The sequence below is a fragment of the Maylandia zebra genome, linkage group LG12 (assembly GCF_041146795.1).
Source record: "Maylandia zebra isolate NMK-2024a linkage group LG12, Mzebra_GT3a, whole genome shotgun sequence".
Classification (NCBI taxonomy): Eukaryota; Metazoa; Chordata; class Actinopteri; order Cichliformes; family Cichlidae; genus Maylandia; species Maylandia zebra.
In genome coordinates, this window is record NC_135178.1 from 10,917,181 (window position 1) to 10,930,285 (window position 13,105).

A 13,105-nucleotide genomic window follows, 5' to 3' on the forward strand; every position below is an offset into this window, starting at 1 on the left:
GTATAAGTTCATACTCAAGTTTAAAACAACAACTACACCAAAGCTATTCTGTTATACCTGTATGCAAAAAAAAAAAATTCATAGTTCAGCAATACTGATCAATCTAATAAACTTAAACCTACACCATCCTCCCTATTCTGGTATTTTAAAGAGTACTTAGCATAAATATTAAGCAACCTAACTAATAGGGTTCCAACTCCCAGCAACAACAAAAATAAATAAATAAAAAATAGGGAACCACCCCTCACGCTCCACCTCATGATGCTTAATCGACGTAATCAACCTTAATTTGATGCAGTGTGAAAAAAAATACACAGAAATCAATTCTTTTTCAAGAAATATTAAATAGATTCAACATCTTTCTTCAACAAAATTGCAGACTGCACAGATGGTACCTTCCCAAAGGAAAAAGTACTATAGCTTACTAGGGTATATTAGACTTAACAGTTACTATATACAAGAATGGACTTCTATACATTTTACATCAGATTAAAACTTTGGGTGTAAGATTCAGATAAATATTAAATAATTAAAAGCTCGACATTTTAAATGAGAATAAGAAAGAAAAGTATGTCTTTGTGCCCCCTTTTCCCTGTTAATGCCCTATCGGCCCCCCTGGCTAAACTTTGCTAGATCCGCCCCTGCACAGTTACCAGCGTCAGCTGTAGAAAAAGATCCTGGAGTAGAAAGTAATAATAAATAAATTCTAACAACAGCTGATCAAGCTTAAACGTGCTGCTGTTGTTTAGTCGCTGGTTTCCTCTGTCTGGTGCAAAGTGGGCCAAAAGCAAACAAGAGACAAACAAGAGTCGCGACAGAAAAGCCGATCAGCTGATCATTAAGCAGTTTCATGATTGAAGTAGCAGCCGGAGAGCGAGAGGCAGTCGCTCGTTAAGCTTAACGCAGGAATGCTTTACAGACATTCAGAGATAGACTTACACACTTGCTTTACTTCTCTCGGGGATAACTTTGTCGGAGATGAAATGCCGGGTTGCTAGCGAAGCTCCAAATGCTATCCAGACCACCGACAGGTCCCGCATGCCACAGCCGCTCTATCACGTGATGCATACTGCTCCGACGTGCTAACGTTCTGAGGTGAGTTACAGCGTGTTGCAAGTTTTGTGAGGTGCTTTCGTGATATTTAATGGATCGGATTACATTTTTTATTTTTCTCCGATATCCGATCCAGTAATTTAGGTCAGTATCGGACCGATACCGATACGTAATATCGGATCGGTCCATCTCTAATTGGGACCCACGCCCAGTTTCACACCTTGGCTCAGGCGATTAGAGGATCATCAGGGGGTCCTTTTCTCCCTCTGTGGGGGGGGGGTTACTCCCACTAGGTTTATATCTGGGACTCTCCACCATTTGACCTTAGAACTGAAGAAGCTTCTCGGATGAGAGGTGAAACATCTTCAAGCAACTTAAAGAAGTCCAGACACTTTTCTTTGCAAGCTCCTTTGACAAAAATTTTTTATTTTATGTGCTGGAATGTGCAGAAAATAGGTTTAAATGTTAAACTAATTTCTTCAAGTCAGAGAATGGTGCATATAATTAAATTTTTCGCTTGATGCATAAAGTTAAAAGATTAAAACTGATAAAAACAAGTTTAAAAAAAAGAGACTTTTCCATTTGATTACATTTTGTATGATGGATTATGCAGAAAAAGTAGAATTGGGCTGAAAGATCTATCGCTTTATCACCTATTCAGGTTGTAAATCGGGTTTTTAAAAAGTGACTAAGTAATTAATTACTTTTGAAAATAAGTAATCAGTAAAGTAACGGGATTACTTTTTGGGGAAGTAATCAGTAATTAGTTACTGATTACTTTTTTCAAGTAACTTGACCAACACTGTAAGGCACACTTAAAATCCTTTAATTTTCTCAAAAATTGAGAGTGTGCCTTATGTATGAATTCTGGTTGTGCTTACTGACCTCGAATCGATTTTGGCGTGCAGAAATCTGTTAAAAAATGTTTTAGTACAACTTTGGTAAGCCGCATTGCTTGATGGATTGTCAGAGCATTACGGCTGCCGTAGTGAGGAGCTTCGCGGAGTAATCTGGGTCCAAAACTCCGTCTCTTCAGGTCCCTAAGTCAAACGAACACTGAGAGTTAAACACGGTCTAAATTCTTTAATCTTTAATAAAATCATCAGCGTTGCTGCTTTACCAGGTGTAACAATTAAGTTTAACATCCATGCATCCATGAAAACAGAATTTATTAAATTTAACGGAGTTAGAAGTTAACAGGAAGTTAGCTCGCTAGTTTACAGCTAAACATAACATACCATGTTCTGACTGAGAGACTTTTGAAACTAGTTAAAACGTACAGCTCTGCTACCACTTCCGACATAAATGAAGACAGAAAACTAAACAGCAAGGGCGTTTGCAGGGTTACTGAAGTTGGACTGCCTGGTATATAATGTTGTGCTACGTGATTGCTAGTGACACAGCTATATTAGCATAATATTAGCACAGTGAAGCTGGAGGATGAACGCCAACTTTTTTTCCCACGTTAACATTTATTAACTTTTTTTCCTACTCAATAAATGTTAACGTGACGGATTCTGGTGGTCAGGGACAAATGCAATCGCATAGCAGGATGCTATACATGGGGCAAACTTCAGTCAGGAGAAGAACTGAGATTATTTATCCACAATACAAGGTTAGTTATTAATATACTGCAACAATATGGGAATAAAACAGCTGCGAGAGAATTCAACATTAATGAATCAATGTTACGGAAGTGGAGGAAGCACAGTTTTTAGCTTTCCCCATATTTCAAAAAGTGCTTCATCTCTTTGCTATGACTGTCCCCCGGCATAATTTGTAGATGATAGTGGTTGCTACAACTACTGTTTTGGTCGGAAGCATCGCAGCTGTAGCAGCTTGATGACATCATCATCATGCGCTATCGCGGTACCGATATCGTTGGCCAAATTTATATCGTTTCTATCGTATATCGTTTATATCACCCACCCGTAGTGAAGAGATTTGTGAACATTAAAGAATTACCACGCCTGCAGCAAGCTAATCCTTGCTAAATGTGCATTTTGTTTTCAGGTTACACAACTGTAATGCCATGGCAGGGCATCCCTCTGGAAGAGTCCATACCAGTATGTGAGCGTGGAGACACTTTCTCAGTAGATGAGATCAAGCTGATAGAAAAGCAAACCAGCCCACCAGACTACCTGACTGAGGCTGAACTCATCACCCTCATGGAGAAACATGGCATTGGTATACTTAAATACTTTTTAAATAATTTAAGCAACAAGCTGGAGTTCAAGTATCTCGGGGTCTTGTTCGCGAGTGATGGGAGAAGGGAGCCGGAGATCGACAGACGGATTGGGGCTGCAGCTGCAGTAATGCGGACGCTGCACCGGTCCGTCGTGGTGAAGAGGGAGCTGAGTATAAAAGCGAAGCTCTCAATTTACCGGTCGATCTACGTCCCTACCCTCACCTATGGCCACAAGCTGTGGGTAGTGACCGAAAGAACGAGATTGCGGATACAAGCGGCAGAAATGAGCTTCCTCCGAAGGGTGGCTGGCCTCTCCCTTAGAGATAGGGTGAGAAGTTCGGCCATCCGGGAGGGGCTCAGAGTAGAGCAGCTGCTGCTCCACATCGAAAGGAGCCAGCTGAGGTGGTTCGGGCATCTGACAAGGATGCCCCCTGGGCGCCTCCTGGGTGAGGTGTTCCAGGCATGTCCCACCGGGAGGAGGCCCCGGGGCAGACCCAGGACACGCTGGAGAGATTATATCTCTCGGCTGGCCTGGGAACGCTTTGGTATTCCCCCGGACAAGCTGGAGGAGGTGGCCGGGGAGAGGGAGGTCTGGCCCTCTTTGCTTAGGCTGCTGCCCCCGCGACCCGGCCCCGGACAAAGCGGATGAAGATGGATGGATGGATGGATGGATGGATGGAAGCAACAAGCTGCCTGTGCACATTGCTTAATTTAAACTCAGCTGTTCGCTTAGATGGAAAGCTGGTCTGTGTCCAGGAAATGGACCTGCTGTGGGTTATCACTTCATGTCTGGTCATATTTTAATTGTGTGGTATTTGGGAAGCAAGGCAGAAACGGATTGCAGATGCCAGTCACCCAGTCTGTCATCTCTATTGCATGGATGATTCATTAATCTTTCTGCTCATGTTTATTATATCTTTGAGGACAACCTTTGAGGACTTAATGCATGACAGCAGTTCTTTGGCTGTAAATTCTGAAAACAGTCTTATAGATGTTGGTCTTTGTCCTCCCCCCAGGAACTGATGCTAGTATCCCAGTCCACATCAATAACATCTGCCAGAGGAACTATGTGACAGTTGAGAGTGGACGCAAGCTGAAACCAACCAACTTAGGCATAGTCCTGGTACATGGCTACTACAAGATAGGTCATTTGCTTAAGTTACCTTTGTATTCTCTTACTCTTGTAATGAATTTGTGCTTGGTCAGTAGTGGAGGGTTTCTGGAACATAACTGATTTATCTTTGGATGCTATGGCAACTAATGCAGGTACTTGAATATAACCAAATACCTGCAGGATATAGGACCAGACAGAGTGGTTTATAGAGCTAATAAAATACAAGATTATTATTAATGCAAATTTAATTGTGTTTTTCTCAGATGCAGAACTGGTGCTTCCCACTATACGCAGTGCTGTAGAAAAGCAGCTTAACCTTATTGCGCAGGGTAAGGCCAACTACCATCAGGTCCTACAGCACGCCCTGGATATCTTCAAGAGGAAGTTTCACTACTTTGTTGACTCCATTACCAGTAAGTCCAGTGAAACCACAGGAACGCAGTGTCACAAGTTCCTTAAAGGGATTATTGATTATTATTATTGGGATTATTATTGGTAGCTGTGGCTCAGAACAGGTTGTTTGCTAATCTGAGGAAATGGTGAAGTGGCTAGTGACCTCACATTGAATCTTTGAGTAAGAAAACTGTGCCATTAAAACTGTTTTAAGTCAGATGGAAAAGATCTCAGAGCTTTAAACAGGCTGGTTTCTGCTAAATGGGTCGAACATGGCAGGGACTGGGTAACAGTGCTGTAATTACAGTTTTACATCAACAAGAAACATGTGACCTGTGAATGCAGAGGAGACATATTATTAAAGCACACTGCAGGTTCCAGTTTCTTGTATGCAGCTGAAGCTCAGACTTTGTGTGTTATTTTTTCCAGACATGGATGAGTTGATGGAGGTCTCCTTTTCTCCCATTGCTGCTACTGGTAAGCCGCTGTCCCGCTGTGGCAAATGCCACCGCTTCATGAAGTATATCCAGGTGAGCAGTCAAAGCCACTAAACCCCGTCTGAAGCATTTGAAGACAGATTGAATTATCAAGACTGTTGGAGCATGATTGTAAAAGAAAATCCTAACACTATAGTGCTCAAGATCTGTAGATGTAAAATGCAAAAATTTCTCTGCAGTTCAAATTCTTTCAACATGATTCACAGCCTAAAATATTATTGTCTGGGTTTAAGGACAAGGACTTTGGAAATTCTGCCTTTTTTGATATATTGTGGCATTTTTGAATCATCTAAGAAATTAACCATTGCAATTCTAAATCACAGCCACATGGCTGGGATTTAGACACGTGAGTTTACCCTCTGTGCTTTTGTCATTTAAAGTAATAAATGACCATTTATTTATCCTGTGTGGACCACTCACTGTGGCCTTGAGAATTAAGCTCATGTGCTTCCTTTATTACCATCTCTGTCCGATGATGGAAGGACTTTTAAGTTCATGAATGAATCATGAAGCTGCAGTTCTGCTAATTATCACTATATGAGATATATGAGCAATGTACCAACACAGTGGTCTTCATTAGCTTTTTTTCTCCAGGAACGAGCAAGTGAACAAAATTTGGTTTTTGTATTTTTGTCTTCTTTGGAGTTTAGAAAATGCCTTTAGTGTGTCTTTTACTTTTACTGTTGGGGGAAAAAACACACATCAGGACACATTGGTATAATTCTATTTTTCATAGGGCAGTAAACATGGTGCACAACAGTTAAGCAGCTTTTATACTGAAACGTATGATCAATGTTATCATTGTGCACTGCACAGAGGCTGCTGCTTTGTGTTGATGGTGTTATTTCTTACACACTAGAGTCATTCAATACTTGATCTGTATGTTCCACACAAGACTGAAGAGGACTCATATATATATATATATATATATATATATATATATATATATGAATGAGGATCGCAAGTTCGATTCCTGCCTGGGGCGTCTGTATCCAGTAAGGGTCCTAAGGCTAGACCCCCTATGCTAAGCAAGCCTACCGCAGACATGAGCGAGACAGATAAATATGAAGGCATGCCGGCTCGGACGTCGCCCGGATCAACAAGGTCCGCGTCAGGTGTTGAGGAACCAGGGCACCCTGACGAAAAGTGGGCTACTGGAACAAGAAGGCATCGGTGGGCAAGAGACGAAAACAGGGCGTTGTTGGAATGCTACTACGCAAGTAACCCCGGCGGAAGGGGCTACATGAATAGGAGCACTAGGTGCGGTGACTCCCAAGCTAGGCGAGTGGCTCCAGCAGATCCCGGGAATAACATCGGAGATCTCTGTCCAGAAGAGCGCAGTCCTGGGAACAGCTAAGATACTGCGCAAGACCCTCAAGCTCCCAGGCCTCTGGTAGAGGACCCGAGCTTGAAGGATAAACCGCCCGCAGGGGCGTGCTGGGTGTTTTTTTTTTTTTTTTATTTTTATATATATATATAATATAGCTTGAAGCGGCGAAGACATAGATGTGTGTTTTCAGACTTGGTGATGATATTGATCTGAAGTGGCCTTTAGCCACTTTATGGTAAAATGTGTAACTGCCCATGAGTGGCAGTGAGTGATTCTTAAATGAAATGAAGCAAACATGTGCATGCAGGCCAAGCCCAGCAGACTCCACTGCTCTCACTGTGACGAGACCTATAGTCTTCCCCAGAATGGAGCCATCAAGCTTTACAAGGAGCTCCGGTGTCCACTGGATGACTTTGAGCTTGTGCTTTGGACTTCAGGGGCGCGGGGAAAGAGCTACCCCCTGTGCCCCTACTGCTTCAGCAACCCGCCATTCAGGGACATGAAGAAAGGTAAGGCAGAATGGAAATGTTATGTTAACCACTGCCCACCAACTATAGTTAACTAGCATGAGCCTTGAAACCCTCTAAGAATCAAACTAATCCGTAATATAATTTTCTGGTACTGGACTGATTCTTTTATATAACGCTTTTCTACTCTCCTGGAGCACTCACAGAGCTTTATACAACATGCCACATACACCTATTCACACAAGCACTTCTATACTTCTATACATTAAGTGCTTCCTAGGTAACATTCATGCAGCATCGGAGAGCAACTTGGGGTTAGTATCTTGTCCAAGGATATTTGGCAGGCAGACTGGGGGAGCCAGGGATCAAACCACCATCCTTCCGATCAGTGGAAGACCTGACCTGAGCTACATTCAACCTGAAAATCATTTAATCAAGATGGACAATGCTCAACTTTAAACAATTCAAAAATACAGAGTTGCTTCTTTCTTTTAACACTAAAAGGTTAGCATGGTCAATCAGGTATGGTCAAAAAAGCCGAGAAAGACGGGGCATCAGGGAGCCACAGTGAAGGTTAGGGAACTAAGAACCAGATGTTGTAGAGAACTGGTTCCCATTATTTCAGTCTGCTTGCCCATTGATTCTGCTTATCAATTATACTTCCACTTGCATTTGCGCTGAAATCAACTGAGCTCTGAAAGTTTTTTAATAGTATTTTTTAAACCTTTGTTCACGGTATTTACACATTCACCTAAAAATGCAAGAGCTTATCGGTTCGATCCTGGGGGTGTTAGGAAGGGCATCCATGTTAAAAATGTGGCAAATAAAACATGCAGAGCCACCTGCTGTGGCAGCCCCTTGTGAGCAGCGGAAAGTAGTTTGTAAGAGTGTTTCATTTCGCAGAAATACCTTTTTGAAGATGGAGGTCCAGAGTAGGGCTGGGCCATATCATACTGTTCACGGTAATACCTGTATACTGTTGGGCAACGATAAGGAAATGAAATATCGCGATAGAATATGGGTAAAACGTGCATGCGCAGTACCTTTGTTTTCATACGCACATGGCGGGAAAAGCATGGCGGTGACAGAGAATGAGAAGGGCGAAAGCGGATCGTTGAATGAAACGGATGAACCAGAATTGGTTTGTAAAAATGCTGCAACTCCAGTGGTGTGGAAATGGTTAAGCTTTTGTCAGATACACGACAAAGCACTATTTTTGGTAGAGCATGCTAGCGGGCCGTTGTTATTCCCGTGGGTTTGTTTTTTTTTAGAAAATACGGCACACTTAAAATTAATCCTTTGATTTTTCTGAAAATCAATAGTGCCCCTTATAATCCCGTGTGCCTTATGTATGAATTCTGGTTGTGTTTACTGACCTCGAAACGATTGTATGTGGTACACGGCGCTCGAAAATCTGTCAAATGTTTTAGCACGACTTTGCTAAGCTACGAAGCCGCACCGCTTGATGGATTGTAGGAGTATTACGGCTACTGTGGTCAGGAGCCTCACGGAGTGATACGTAGTGTGCTTCAACATAATACTACCGGATTGTGTGTGTATAACCTCTTTTTAAGTTTTGTGGATATTATATATGGTTATGCTGAGGATTTGTCGGCCAATTTCCACTGAAAATGCCTTTAACTTTAATGCACATAAAAAGCAGCTGCTTGTTTAAGTGAAAATACATTGATGGTTTGTTTGGGTTTTTTTGCACTAATAAAGTTGTGGAGTTGTAAAGTATTTTGTCTAGTGTCAATTATATCGTTATCGCAAATTTTCAAATGTATATTGTGATAAATATTTTTGGTCATATCGCCCTGCTCTATTCCAGAGTACTTAAACTAGGTGATCTGTACTATAGTAGTAGGATTACTGCCTAGTTCTATTTAAGCATACTGTGCCCTGGTCCTCTTCTTGAGGTGGGTCTGGGGGTGGTTCAGCTGAACTCAAGCACATTACACTTATATTATCTATCCATGAAGCCAGATAACACTCACCAATTAGACTGTAGGATTGTCTTAAAGACATAAAGACCTGTATGATCTCTAATTTTCTTCTTCTAAAGTCACATAAAACTGAGGTTATTGTACTTGGCCCTAAAATCTCAGACATATGATATTTCTAAGATTGTACCAACACTGTCTTAACAACAGCTGCCTCTGTAAGATTGCTGTGTTAAATAGTTAATCAATGTTTTAGGCATGTTTGAGGACAGTGTGTCAACTCTTCTAGCATGCTCCAATGAAACCACAGAATCAAAGGGAGACTGAGAGAAAGTGAGGAAACTACAAGATATTTACATGCTGGTTATCCCTTCATTGGAACTGAAGTTGACTGTGTAATGAATGAATAATTGAAGGAGCTCAATACACACAACACAATACATACAATACACCCACTACTGTCTTAGGAAAAGCGACCCTGTTTCTTTGTGCTTTCTGGTCTCATGGGCCCCTCTGACACTGTGGCGCTGTCTGCTTTTCTCAGGTATGGGATGCAATGAATGTACCCATCCATCATGTCAGCACTCTCTCAACTCGTTGGGCATTGGACAATGTGTGGAGTGTGATAGTGGAGTTTTAGTGTTGGACCCCACATCTGGTCCAAAGTGGAGGATGGCCTGTAATAAATGCAATGTGGTGGTGCACTTCTTTGAACATGCACACAAAGTGCAGGTAAGAAAATTGTCTTACCTACCTATTGTCTTACTTTATTATTGTCTATTATGGACTGGCATGTATAGATGTTTTCAAACTGACCACACTCTATACTACAGTAACGTTCAAACTTTCTCACATATTCATACAGCACTTCATTCTATGCACTTACACTCTTTATTGCCGTTGCATCCTCACCTAATGCCAAGGTAGAATCGTCATTTCGTAATACCCATGTTGTTTGTCTGTGGGAGAAAGCCCATTGTAAGTACAGAGAGCATGTAACCTCCTCACAGAGAGGTCAAACTGTTTCAGTTTTTTCCATACAAGCATCTTTGATCTATAGCATTACTGAAACCGAAGAAAGTATGAAACAGTACCCCAGTTCCTTGATTTATTTATTTTTGTTAATGCTTTTTTCTCAGGTTGCTCAGGAGAGCTGTGATGTCTGTGATGCCTCTCTAGTTGCAGTGGACTTTAACAAGACTCGCACTCCTCTTCCTGCCAGTGAGACCCAACACACTGGCTGTGTTTTTTGTGATCCAGTGTTTCAGGATTTGGTGGAGCTCAAGCATGCCACCATGCGGCATTCCATGTACCGTGGTGGGGGTGGGAGAAGAGGAGGACGTGGACGTGGACGTGGACGTCGTGGCAATGCTAAAAAACCTAAAGATAAAATGGCTGCCCTAGCTGCTTATTTTGTATAGTTTCTGTGTGTATATTGTCCTTTTGCATGTCATTACATGAACTGGTTTTCTTCTGATAATGAATCTAAATATGGTAAATGGCCTGTATTTGTGTAGCGCTTTACTTAGTCTCTGTTGAACCCAAAGCACTTTACACTACTTTCAGTCATCCACCCATTCACACACACATTCACACACTGGTGATGGCAAGCTACATTGTAGCCACAGCTGCCCTGGGGCGCACTGACAGAGGCGAGGCTGCCGGATAATAGCGCCACCTGGCCCTCTGACCACCACCAGTAGGCAACGGGTGAAGTGTCTTGCCCAAGGACACAACGACCGAGACTGTCGGAGCCAGGGCTCGAACCGGCAACCTTCCGATTACAACATGAACTACCAAGTCTTGAGCCCACGATCGCCCCATAAATACACAACAAATGTTTTGGGTTTTTTTTTAAATCATTTTTTCCCATTTTGTTAAGTGCTTTGAGTGGTCAGGTAAAGTTAAAAAAAACACTATATAAGAACTAGAACCATTTGTCATTGTTACTAAGCACCTAAAAGACACATGACTTTATTCTATGCACTTTTTATCTATTATTCACACTTAAAGCCACCACAACAACAATCACCTAAAGGCACTTTATATTGTTGGGAAAAGGCCCTACAATACTACAGAGTATTGTACAGGGAAAACACCACCCCTATGAGGAAATGCTTTTGGCGAAAGAAGAAAAACTCCCTTTTAAAAGGAAGAAACCTCCAGCAGAACCAGGCTGCACCAATGAGATTAACTAAATTCATCTCAATATTAATTTTAACTTTTTATAAACTGCTACTGGCATTGTAAACAGGCTAACATTTTGTCATTATTTAATCAGCATTCTCCAAAACAATTGTGAAAAAGTTTGTTATTTTACATGTAGTTTAATTACTTGATCTTCATTTAAACTATTTCACTGCAGATTTTCCTCTTTGAAGAATTTTTCACATAAAAGGAAGGTATAATTACAGAATAAAATTATAGCAGTCTTACATTACTAATGTGTTTAAGTACTGCTTTTGGCAAAATGATGATACAACATGGGAACAAATTCATGACTAGGTGTAGCCAACCAACAGACTTAACACACATGAGACGCATTCTGCTAATTGGGGGTAATTGACTGATTCAGTGAAAGGGGTGTGTTCAAATTAATAGCAGTGTGGATTTCAGGTCATTCAATCTGTGAAGAAATGGGTGTCAATTAAGGCCCTTATTTAAGGAAGGAAGGCAGCAGCTGTTGTACCTGCTGGTTTTAGCCCTTGCTCAGTGAGTAAAATGAGTTGTTCCAGACATTGCACTGGGGGAGAAAGAACTTTAATCAAAAGTTGATTGGAGAGGGGGAAATAATTGGCTGCTCAGCTAAAAAGATTTCAAATGTTTTGAAATGGGAAAGAAAAAGGAATACTACCATCTGCCTAGATGATAGAATAACAAGAATGGCAAAGAAGCATCCAGTGATCAGCTCCAGAGAGATCAAGGGAGATATATAGATCTCCATTTACCTGTGAGTACTTTAACAATCAGAGGAGAGGATGCCTATGTGAAGCCAAATTATTTCCAAGAAACCTCGTAAAAAGTATTGAAAAGGTTACAGTTTGCCAAAGAACACATTGACTGGCCCAAAGAGAAGTGGCACAATATTCTATGGACTGATGAAAGCAAGATTGTTCTTATTGGGTCTGAAGATTGCAGACAGTTTGTGAGACGACCCCCAAACACTGAATACAAGCCACAGTACACAGTGAAGACCGTAAAACAAGGAGGTGCAAGCATAATGGTTTGGGGATGTTTCGCATACTTTGGAGTTGGGTCCATTTATCACATAACAGGCACCATGGACCAGTTTCAGTACCTAAAAATACTGGAAGAGTATTTTTAGGTACTTGATCGAAACTTTTAACATATTTTTCAAACTAAATATAATTTGTTGGTTTGTTTTGTTTTTTGCCTTACGCAGAGAAAGAAATGCCCCTAAAATGGGTGTTTCAGCAGAACAATGACCCCAAACACACCAGCAAGCAGGTAACATCCTGGTTGCAGACCAAAAAGAGCCCAGCCCAATCCCTGGACCTCAATCTGATTGAAAATTTGTGGTGTGACCTCAAAAATTCTGTTTTTGACGCAAAACCCAAGAATACAGAAAATCTGTGGAATGTGGTCCAGTTAGCCTGGGCTGCAACTTCTGTTTGAAGGTGTCAAATGCTAGTTGACTGTAAATATTCCAGTTTGTAAATGAAAATACACACTTTTTTTTTTTTGAACAACCTAATATTCTTTTTCTTCATTTTTAGTAAAAATAAAGAAAAATAATTGTTCATGATTTCATTTGAGAGTGAATTTGCATAGCACAACATGGACCTTTTCCTCTGTTTTTAATACACTGTTATGTTGTACATAACTGTACGTAGGACACCTGGGTCAAGTGATGGATTTTTTGTTAATGCTACAAACTATTTTTTTTGAGGCTAAATGGAAATCTTCTAAATCAGCAAGATGTCGTTTCCTCTGCAGCTTACACATCATCTGCTTTAAGATGTGCATTAGAGAGTTATTTCCAGGATGTCAAGTACTTCAGATTTAAGGCTTTTTCAGGAGAGCGACCTTATCCAGAGTAATATGCAGTGTAAATCCTATTTAAAAAGACAATCTATTTCTGTGGGAGTAGTTCAGGTAG

General features: G+C 41.1%; 1 protein-coding gene across 2 annotated transcripts in view; it reads left to right on the forward strand.

Annotated features, from left to right (window-relative positions):
* top3b (DNA topoisomerase III beta) overlaps positions 1–12,746 on the forward strand; it is a 30,787-nt gene extending 18,041 nt beyond the window's left edge. For both annotated transcript variants that reach the window (XM_076890693.1, XM_004574186.2), the window contains exons 12-18: positions 3,067–3,240; positions 4,258–4,386; positions 4,619–4,768; positions 5,178–5,278; positions 6,883–7,084; positions 9,530–9,717; positions 10,125–12,746. In XM_076890693.1, coding sequence (XP_076746808.1) covers positions 3,067–3,240; positions 4,258–4,386; positions 4,619–4,768; positions 5,178–5,278; positions 6,883–7,084; positions 9,530–9,717; positions 10,125–10,406 — 1,226 coding nt within the window. In that variant the 3' untranslated portion in view covers positions 10,407–12,746. The remainder of the gene's footprint in view (positions 1–3,066; positions 3,241–4,257; positions 4,387–4,618; positions 4,769–5,177; positions 5,279–6,882; positions 7,085–9,529; positions 9,718–10,124) is intronic.
* The last annotated feature ends 359 nt before the right edge of the window (positions 12,747–13,105 follow it).